The sequence below is a fragment of the Dermacentor silvarum genome, chromosome 9 (genome assembly GCF_013339745.2).
Source record: "Dermacentor silvarum isolate Dsil-2018 chromosome 9, BIME_Dsil_1.4, whole genome shotgun sequence".
In the NCBI taxonomy this organism is placed as follows: Eukaryota; Metazoa; Arthropoda; class Arachnida; order Ixodida; family Ixodidae; genus Dermacentor; species Dermacentor silvarum.
Genome location: NC_051162.1, coordinates 58,256,129 through 58,267,587, shown reverse-complemented (window position 1 = coordinate 58,267,587; position 11,459 = coordinate 58,256,129). Strand labels below are relative to the sequence as shown.

General features: G+C 42.6%; 1 protein-coding gene across 1 annotated transcript in view; it reads right to left on the bottom strand.

Annotated features, from left to right (window-relative positions):
* Window positions 1-9,276: 9,276 nt before the first annotated feature.
* LOC119465265 (TNF receptor-associated factor 6-like) overlaps window positions 9,277-11,459 on the bottom strand; it is a 42,155-nt gene continuing 39,972 nt past the window's right edge. Inside the window, exon 2 of the mRNA XM_037726068.2 lies at window positions 9,277-10,706. Coding sequence (XP_037581996.1) covers window positions 9,432-10,706 — 1,275 coding nt within the window. The 3' untranslated portion in view covers window positions 9,277-9,431. The remainder of the gene's footprint in view (window positions 10,707-11,459) is intronic.

Here is an 11,459-nt window from a genome sequence, read left to right as displayed (position 1 = left end):
CTGCCCTGTGAAATACTTTGCCACATGAAATGGAAATCTCGTATACATAATCAGTTATGGATTTTGCATTAGTGTTATACTGTTTCTTGCAGTATTGTATTTCATGAGTACTTGCATAATGTGGGAAAGGGTACCTTTACATTCTAAATGTTATCTATATATGACCACACAACTCTTAATTTTTCCTGATCAGAGGAGGCTCTCGTGTCATTATATTAAATGAACTTCTTTAACAATTAATACGTGGCAGGTAGTACTTGCATGTGAACAAGTGTATGTAGCCTCCCAAAGGCAAGCACGTTAACGAAAGTATCTTTCAGTCATAATGGCAACAAAATTTTCCCATAAGCGTTTTTTTTTTGCACGAAAGGTGACCACACATCTCTTGATCTAGCAGACTTATCTTTTATGCTACAAGTCTGTGCTGTTTTCCTTGCAACGAATAGTTTTACATATGTCTACAACACGTAGGTCCTTCATCAGCTTCTCTTTTTTTTTCTGCAACTTTGATGTTTTCTTGGGAACAATATATTGCAGGTTTTTGAAAGCTAGCCATTTAGCAGCCATTCTTTCTTGGAAAGCTTCTTTGCAGCCAAGCCCTAAAGTTGTTGACAGACTATTTATGTCAATTTTTTTTCTCACGTAACAGTTAGTAGCTCTGCATTTAAAACTTATCCTTTGTCCCCAATATTTAACTCTCTTCTTGCACGAGTTAAGGCGTGGTACCTAATTTAATTATATGGAAATAAATATTGCTACTACAGGTACATGTGTCATCGTATGACTATTGAGTATTTGGTACATAATATTTTATTCAATTCGTATTTGAAAACATTTACATTCGCCCACCTTTACTCCTTGTACAATGCACAAAGAGGCACCCAAGCCATAGTGGTGCTTAATGAAGTCTCATTTTCGAGATACTATTTCCCAAAGTGTTCGACGAAATACATTGGCGTTCCAGTTTCTTTCGTGTTTCAATGTATAAAACAGCATTTTGGTAAAAAAATAAGTGGAACAACAATGCATTTTTACGCTGAGTTTCATGGCGCATATCTCCAAACTGGCGTCATTCTGGAAATTCGTCCTAAGTGGATACGCCTGAGAAGCTCACCGGCTCCAATTCGTAAATTGCAATGTGTCATAATGTAATTAACTAAGAAGTTCATTAGTCAATTTTTGTTAATTAGCTCAATCTGGGTTTCGATTTCTCGTGTTACTAATGTCCGCCTCATCGAATAACCCGGCTCAATGATAAGAATTATGCTACCTGCCACAGACGATTTCTAAAAAATCTCTAAAACTTAAAAATGAACACCCTGTATAACGCTGCGGCGCTTCAGCGTACGTGCTACGCTGTTGCTGCGACAAATCCCTAGTTCATAGGCTAAAAACGAGTGTGTTTACATGCACGCGCGGTCTTGCAAGCTTCCGCTAGCACATCTACAAAAAATGCGCCAGCGCTCCGCACACAACCGACATAGCGATGTATGTTGTTACATTATGCGGTAGCAATGAATTAAAAAAAAGAAAACGAAAAAAAAAGCGCAGGTAAGATCACTGCAATGTTCGAAAGGTGGGTCACCGCACCAACGCAACACATGCAGTCGCAGAACAGAATGTGACAGTGCAAAAGTCGCGTTTTCGCCGTGACACGGAAGCTTCAACCCACGTCGACAAAAATATGCCAGTGTCGTCTGCTGTTGACGATAGTTGCCGACTTGGAACATCTATGCCCCGCCTCTCGGTTGCCAGCTCTCAACAGACGCCGCGTCCCCAAATCGGAGTGTGGATGCCGGCACATGCGAACCGCTCGAGCTAACTAATCAGAAAATTAGCTAATAAGAAAACAAACGTAATAACAAAATCCTGGCTAGGGCCAAAATTTTGCTGGTCGCCAGCACACAAACGCTGCGACCGCGCTATTGCATGTTGCCAGTCGCTGGTTATCTGTTTTGCCAGCCAGAGGGCGCATGCGTACGGCACCGCTCGAGCGGTCCCAGCGTGAATAGAATTTTGTGCCCAGTTGCTCCAACCGCCCGCCGCCACTGAACCACCCGCGTGCGGTGCGGCTTGCGGCGCTGGGCTGCTCGACCGTGTACAGGCCATTAGCGCCACAAAACACCAAATCCATCATCATCTCTTTCTTTCTCTCTTTCCTTTTTGTCCCTGCTATGTGCCAATGAGCTTGGACCCTTTCTGCACTATCGCCAGGATCAGCCCACATTTCAGCGTGACACCACCACCACCACCGCTGAATCTTGTGAGCCTATAAAGCTTCGCTTAAAAGTTGCATCATAGGAAGTCGCAAATCCTCAAAATTAACCTGGCCTCCGATATTTTCAGCACGCCGCAGTTATACCGCAGGCATCACCCAATCTCGGAAGTCATGCTCAGGGGTGGCACCGTTGCGCAGCTTCCGGCTTCTGTGTCATTTCTTTAAGCAATAATGTCGACGCATTTTTTTTTTTTTGGTATTAAAAACGCCGGCAGATCCCACGCCCTGTGGAATCGATGTTATGCGAAGCAGTGTGCGGGGGGAGCCTACCAAGTTAAAGAGACGACCATGAGAGCACCAAGACGTAGGCGGCTCATTCATGACCTACATGACACGCATGTCACGACATTTATGTCACGAGTCCTCAGGAGTCCCTTTAACTACACCTAAAGAACCTTAAGGCTTTAGCAATGCACACGAATATGCAACCATCAAACCATATGCGACCATCAAACTTTAACCTTTTCCTTCACTTAGTACCACATCCGAACCCATTCCAATGGCTTTTGAGAATTAAATTTTTCTGCTGAGTAATTGTCATTTTTACAGAGTCATGCTCATGACCGACTTCTAGCATCATCCTTTAGTGTTTCCTTCACTTAGTACCCACGTCAGAAACCATTTCAGTGGTTTCTTTAAGTGTTAATCTTTTTTCGCTCAGTCATTGTAATTTTTGCTCAGTCATGGTCATGATTATGACTTCTGCCATCATCCTTTAGTGTTTCCTTCACTTAGTACCCACGTCCGAACCCACTGTAGTGGTTTTTGAGGGTTAATCTTTTTCGACGAGTCATTGTCATGACCTACATGACACGCAAGTCACGACATTTACACCATGACCTATCATTTGTGTTCGTCGTACACTCCTGTCAGACAATGCCAATTTTGGTACCAACAAAGTTAACGAAGCGACCATGAGATCACCAAGACATAGTCGGCTGTTTCATGACCTACATGACACACATGTCATGACATTCATGTCATATTTCCATGACATGACATCATTTATGTTCGTCATATACTCTTGTCATAGTATGCCAATTTTGGTACATATTAAGTTAAAGAAACGACCATGAGAGCACAAAGAGGTAGGCGGCTAGATAGATAGATATAGATCATCATCATCATCAGCGTATATAATGTCCACTGCAGGACGAAGGCCTCTCCCTGCGATCTCCAATTACCCCTGTCTTGCGCTAGCCTATTCCAACTTGCGCCTGCAAATTTCCTAACTTCATCATCCCATCTGGTTTTCTGCCGATCAAGGAGTACTCAAGGAGTACAGAAGGCATACGTGAATATCTTAGCAAACATCTACAAGGATTCCACAGCTACCTTGATTCTCCACAAGTAGAAAGTTACCTATCAAGAAAGGGGTCTCCCAGGCAAGGAGACACAATCTCTCCAATGCTATTCAATGCATGCTTAGAAGAAGTATTCAAGCTCTTATACTGGGAAGGCTTAGGAGTGAGGATCAACGGCGAATATCTCAGCAACCTTCGGTTTGCAGATGACATTGTGCTATTCAGCAACAATGGAGACGAATTACAGCAAATGATTGAGGACCTTAATCGAGAAAGTGTAATTGGGTTGAAGATGAATATGCAGAAGACAAAGATAATGTTCAATAGCCTAGCAAGAGAACAAGAATTCAGGATCGCCAGTCAGCCTCTAGAGTCTGTAAAGGAGTACGTTTACCTAGGTCAATTACTCACAGGGGACCCTGATCACGAGAAAGAAATTTACAGAAGAATCAAATTGGCTTGGAGTGCATACGGCAGGCATTGCCAAATCCTAACTGGGAGCTTACCACTGTCGTTGAAAATAAATATGTACAATCACTGCATTCTACCGGTGCTAACATATGGCGCAGAAACTTCGAGGTTAACAAAGAAGCTCGAGAACTAGTTAAGGACCGCACAAAGAGCGATGGAACGAAAAATGTTAGGCGTAACGTTAAGAGACAGGAAGAGAGCGATGTGGATCAGAGAACAAACGGGGATAGCCGATATTCTAGTTGACATTAAGTGCAAGAAATGGAGCTGGGCAGGCCATGTAATGCGTAGGATGGATAACCGGTGGACCATTAGGGTTACAGAATGGATACCAAGAGAAGGGAAGTGCAGTCGAGGTAGGCAGAAAACCAGATATAGATAGATACTGTCAAAGTAGCAAATATTCGCCAAGAAATGCTTCACATTTAAAACGGCATACTGCGCATACGTTTAAATCGGTGATAAGCAAAGCTTCCTCTAATGTACACGGAATCGAACATCAAAGAAAAATTTATGCAGAAATAACACATTAATGATGAAGCTGTTTAGATGAAGGGGTGTTCTTATCAATGAGACAAGAATTCACATTACATTAGATTAGACGCCCACGTCATTCTTTTGCACTACACGCCCATTGTACGACTCATTAGATTCACCTAATTATGATATGAATCATCAGTAGTGTCAGTGCTCGCAGTCGGAAATGTGGCAGAAGAATTGGAGATGAGGAAGAGAACGCTTCGCTTTAAAAAGTTGTTTTGTGAGCTTTTCATGCCACATCCACCGGTACTTCATATATAAAATTTTACAAGGGTAAGCTGTTTTATTCTTTGCAAGAAATAATGTAGTTATTCGAATATAAGGCATTCTTTTTTTCCAGAATCCTTAGTCTGAGTCACCCCCCACCTTATATTTATTTATTTATTGTACCTCAAAGGCCCCAGATATGGGGTATTACATGAGGGATGGGCTTAGTTTAACAAAACAGTGATTCGAGAGCAGCCTTGAAGTGATGTGCGTCGGAGTGGTGCGTGACGTCGGCAGACAGACCGTTCCAGTCCCTTGCGGTTTTCACAAAAAATGATCGTAGATGGGAGGTAGTCTGCGCCGGGGAAGGATACACGGCTTTTCTGTGGTTAATGCGGCTGGACTGACGATGAGCTGGTAGTATGGCTGAAATCTGGAGTGGTGAATGATAGAATTTGTGAAAAAGACACAGTCGAGAAATATGACGTCGTGATTCTAGATTAGTAAGACCGGCACGGGTTTTGAGTTCAGACACGCTTGCATGATAAGAATATTCAGAGTAAATAAACCGGGCTGCACGATTTTGAACTGATTCGAGTGTATTAGATAGGTTATGTTGATGAGGATCCCAGACAGAGCATGCATATTCTAACTTAGGGCGGACATATGTAACATAAGCTAATAATTTTACTGATGGGGGAGCAAATTTTAGGTTCCGGCGGAGAAAACTGAGGGTTCGATTCGCGGCATTGGCTATGTTAATGACATGATGTGACCAAGATAGGGTAGTTGAAAAGGCTATGCCGAGGTATTTATATGAGTCAACGGATGATATTTCGGAGCCGTATATGGTGTATTTCCCTGACTGGTGATGCTGTCTGCGATGGAAAGAAACTAGTGAGGTTTTTTAGTATTTAAAGACATCAACCATTTGTTACACCATAATTCAATGCGTTTTAAGTCATTTTGAAGCAAATCCATGTCTGAAGTGTTAGTTATGCGTCGATAAACTACACAATCGTCTGCGAACAATCGAATATTAGAAGAGATCTCAGTAGGAAGGTCATTAATGTAAATTAGAAAGAGTAGTGGTCCGAGAACTGTACCTTGTGGTACGCCTGAAAGTACAGAAGATCGTTTAGATGACTGCATGTTAGCAAATACAAACTGCTGCCGGTTAGTGAGGAAGCTACGTATCCAGTCTAGTACCAATGGATTAATGTTGAGACGGGAAAGTTTTAGGAGAAGCCATTGGTGTGGGACTTTGTCAAATGCCTTTTCAAAGTCTAAGAAAATGGCATCTATAGGTACGTTCAAGTCGAGGTTAGAACTTAGATCATGAAGAAATAAAGCTAGTTGAGTGTCACATGAAAGACCTTTACGGAAGCCATGTTGAGCAGGATGAAATAGGTTATTGGATACTAAAGAGTTTACGATCTGAGAGTAAATAACATGCTCGATTAGTTTGCAACAAACACTGGTGAGTGAAATGGGACGATAACTAGAGCACAACGATGGAGGACCTTTTTTGGGGACTGGAACAATCTTGCCTACTCTCCAGTCTTCCGGCACCACTCCTGATGACAATGACTGCTGAAATATAGCACATAAAATCGCGCTCACATTTGTTTTGGTGTTTTTCAGCATTTTAGCATTTATTTCATCGACACCAGATGATCATGTAAGTTTTAATGAATCAATTAGTTTTTCAATGCCGTAAGGACAAAAGGTAATATCAGGCATAACTGCATGATCCAAAAAAGGCAAGCGAGGTAATATGTTAACAGGTTCAATTGTGAAGACGGAAGAAAAAGCACGGTTAAGTTGTTCAGCAGTTTCGCGATCGGGAATACGATGGTTTTGTTCATCAAACAGAGCTAATGGCTGGGCGTTATTAGGGTTAATAACCTTCCAGAATTTTTGGGGTTATTTCTTAACATAGTCGGCAGCGTTTGCGAAAAAAAAGTGCGTTTTTCTTTACTGGCTAGAGCTTCGTATTCTTTTTCTGCAAGGTAATATTTATTCCATGCGCTTGCGTTGTTACACCGTTTAGCCGAGCGAAAAAGCCTTTTCTTTTTATTGTCAAGACGCTTTAGTGTGACGTTAAACCACGGGGTTGACTGTTTTTCAGTTAGGGTGATAACGGGTACGTATTTTGCGAACACATCGAGTATTTTGTTTTTAAAAAGCAGCCAGTTAGTGTCGACAGAACGCATCAAGAAACTGGTGTGGAATGAAGCAGCAAAATGTGCGAGTTCCGAGTTAATGGCCGAGTAATTCGCCTTGTCATACAGTCTGATCACTTTGGTTATCTTTGTAGGTTGTGTAAGCTGACAGGAGTACGATGCGTGGATTATGGAATGATCACTAAGACCAGGCAGATGCGTCATTGCATATACTTTGTCAGGATCAGAAGCAAAAATGAGGTCGAGTATGTTAGAAGAATTCAAACTTTGGCATGTAGGTTCAGTGACAAGTTGCGTTAATCCAAAGGTTAGGCATGAGTTGACAAAATCGCTTTCGGTACTGTGTTGCGAAGTTGCTGATGTCAGGTTCGTCCAGTTTATTGTGGGAAAGTTAAAATCACCGAACAGTAACATTGGATAGTGGTGATGTAATTCAGTTACCAAACGCAATGTTTCGTGGAATTCTGCAACAAAGTTAGGATCATTACCAGGGGGGCGATAGCAGACTGCGATTATTGTGGGTGGGTAAGAGGCGCTACACAGGATGAACAGAATTTCTAGGGAGGACGATGTCTTAATTTCAGTACACTGAAGGTGTACTGAAATTTGCCTTTAATTGTGGGTTCACAGCATCGCTCATTTCTCCTTACAGTGTGGCTTTACGGCAGCGCACACCGCTATGCCGTGAAGCCACACCTAATGGCAAAATTTGCAGATAAGCCGCACTCCGCGTGGTTAAGCACTCGACTCCCCCTACCCCCCCCTCACACTTTTCATGGTCACCATTTTGCGTTCTGGCTATTTTAGTAATTCAGCATTTCAGGCAATCCCTGCCGAGTCTAAATATTCCGTCAGCTACACTATGTCACCTTATATTAGTGTGCATCCCGGAACTGCACCCTCACCTTGCAACCGTGACTGCAATATTATCAAATAAATACGGAAAGTATTATTTCTACAGTATCTGAACTTAGGCTCTTTACAACAATGCATAATTTATAACTCTTCGACGTACTTGAATGATACGTAAACAGGACACATATAACCTCCTGCCAAGCACCTTGCATTGGAAGTTTCCAGGTACGTAAAACTTATGTGCATTGAACAAAAAAAAAGGAACCACATCGTGCACAACTATTTTTTTGTGGCTGGCTCCTAACGTCTTCCCGCGCTTTGCCGCGACCTCTTCCCATGTTCTGTCCAATGGTCTTGAATATTTATACACAGTGAGTAAAGCATGCGCTGATACTAAAGCGTCTTTTAGACTGTTTTTGCTAAAATTATAAAACACGTAATTAATGCACGTAATTGCAAGCTATCCTCGAGACGCGCGCAGGCGCACTTGTATTAATGTAACCTTCCATGTACTACCGCTCGAAACTCAACCTTCTACTGGAGGTGACCGAAATGTTTCTATGAAACTTCATTCAGTCCACCGACTTGATTGATATCTATAAAAATAACATTCTGGGCTTTTACGTGCCAGAATTACTATCTTATTAAGAAGCAGGCCCTAGTGGGGGACTCCAGATCAATTTTGGCCGCATGGTGTTCTTTTATGTGTACCTAAGTGCAAGTACGCGAGAGTTCTTGCATTTGAACCCCCATCGAAATGCTGCCTCCATGGCGAGGTCGAACCCTAAGTCCAGCAGCGCAACGTCACAGCCACAGAGATACCGCGGCGGGTGTTGGGAGATCTCTGTGAAGACCCCTGTATGACCTGAAGATTACATTTGCAAATGCTTATCGAAATTCAGGAGTTGCTTCACGACTGAAGCTGCTCTTAGCAGCTTCGCAGCTTACGCTTCGCAGTGTCTCTATAGAACTGTTTTATTGTGAAGCATTACTCTCCTAGTGCAGCAACATTTTTTTAGTTCGGGGGAGGGGGGGGGTATATTTCGCAGTTTTGGTGGGCTGATCCCGGTGACAGTGCAGTCTAAAATGATGCGGCACAGGGGCAATTAGGTACATGCTTCTGGGTATGTATCATGGCGTACGTATGTGCCTCTGGAACTTATATTGCTTTCAATCTTGTCATTACAAACATTCTCCTGACTTATTATGAATATAAACACTACAGCATTAAATCTCTACATAAGCGTTCGCGACCTACCATTTATTTACATTATACATGCAATTATTCTCTACAAATCGTGAATGTTTCGCGTTCCACAGATGTCAGCTACGCTTGAGCCTGACAGATTTCCTTGTAAGGCACAAAGAAGAAGACTTTACTAGCGCTGCAGTACTTAACAAATTTTTGTTAAGTAAAACAAAAATGAAAGGCAGATACAAACAGGGTGCTTTATTCCGCAGTCACTTACTGTCATCAACTAAGGCATGATATCTGCGTTTGGGAACTAAGCAACAGATGTTGAGTACTTGCTGCCGTCTTCTATTACACTAACAGAGGAACGGTGAAAAGGCGCCAGCTTGCATTTATGTTCAAGGATTTGTTGGCAAAAGCTCCCATGTAACGTGCAGCACATCGTTTTCCACATAGCCATCCCGTTCAAGATCTTCCAAGAGAAACGAAGAATCAGGAAAGTACACTCCTGTGTTAACTGACGTGCCAGGTCGACAAAAACCTTTGAGGCCTAGGGAAGCTTTATTCACAAGGTGACGCTGTTGATCTGTCGATTTATTCGCGACACTCAGCCGTGTGCCTTTATGGAAAGGCCATGGCAGAAATTCATCAATTACTCCCTTGTAAAGCTGAATGCACATATGCAGCCGCACTGAGTCGCCACTTTTTTTTAAGTAAAGACCTGGCGACATGCAGTAGCCGGAGAGGTATATCCGGTCGACATAGTAAGTACAGAAGCCTTCTGCTTGTGCTGATCTTTTCAGTGATTTGACTCCGTCAATAAAAAATGTATAACGCTTTAAATTTTTAGTGCTGAATGCAAGAAGTCTCATTTGCTGGTCTGTTACTTTCGTATCAAATTCTTTTATGGCAACCACACGAGCATCGTTTGCAGTCACAGTTTCGCCAATTCTCTTTGTGGCTCGTTCCAGTTCTTTCCCGAAAGTCTCGTTCAGTTTGATTACACCACAGGAAATACTCTTAAGGATGTCGCGATCAGACGATAACTGTTGTCTCAACTGTGCATGAAGATTGTTTATGACACACTCATTCTTTTCCAACATTTCTGACGTCTTCTGGGCTTCCGCATTCATAGCTTTGCTCAGTGCTTCATTTAAAGTGCTCATTTCTTCTACAAGTTGGCTCCTGTTGAAGGGCACATCAGCTTCTGCGACAAAATTATTATTGTCTCCTTGAATAGCAGACATGTTATTTGTAGACTGGGGAGCCGCATCCTGGCTTGTGGCATTTTCCGATGGCTGTGGCAACATTTCTTTCAATGTGTTTATACACTGGTGCAGCTCGTTGGTTCTATCAATTTGCACTCTATTTTCACATGACAAAGTGTCAAGTCTCTCTTTCATTTCGCCTACCCTCTCCTCGACGGTTGCCTTCAAAGCCAACAAAATTGCTTGCTGATCACTGCATCTTGTCTCCGGCCCAGCGTCTTTGTTAAAAGCAACGTAGTCCGTGCAGTTGCTTTGCAGATGTGCCCGCACGCTGCGACAGCGGACAACTGCTGTGCAGCGAGGACAACAGGTGGAATGGTGGTCACAATCCTGGTGAAAGTGCTTGCAGATCTCCGAAGCAGCCATCACACTCTCGCAACCGTATTCTTTATTCCAGCAGTGGACCTGCAAGAACAATAAAATCACACTTAAGGACACTTTATGCACTTTGCCAATTAAGCAATGTGCCTCCATTTCCAAGCATGAAAGAACACGTCAATGTTATAATTTTTGGTCGAAAATCAATTGGGGGGTACACGTGAAGTTTTACACAGAGCATTTCAGTAATTGCATTTGGACGTTGTTAAAGAAGATGTGAATTTTTTTTTCCAATATGAGTCAAATCCATGTGAACCTAATTTGAGAAAAGTGCTGATATTTCTTACCGGAGCGAGATGTAACGTTATGCGAGATATTATATATTTTTTGCAAGTCAGCTAGAGAAACTTTACAGCAACAAGTAATGAAAAATTATGCAGCAAATTTAGCAGATATTTGGATGTAAACTTCAGGTTTGACTCTTTCCAAATTGAAACGTTGGGTTTCCTGTGGTTTTGGTCCAAAAACTTTATTGAAAATTACTTTCAAAAACGGGTCATTGTGATTTCAGTAAAACGGCCATCAGAACACTGGCAATTAAAGACACTGCTAAGCTTCATGAACAGTGCGAACAACAGGGGCGTAGCCAGGGGGGGGGTGGGGGGGGTTCAAACCCCCCCCGAAATTTTTTCCGCACCCCCCCCCTACCCATCCTTTGTTCTCGTCGCTTCGCGCTGACATAATTCATGAAACCGGTGCTACTATCACAATTTCATTCCTGGGCGCTTCCGTTTGGGTTGGCAATTTACAGCGAATCATGTCTGCATATGGAAAAAACTG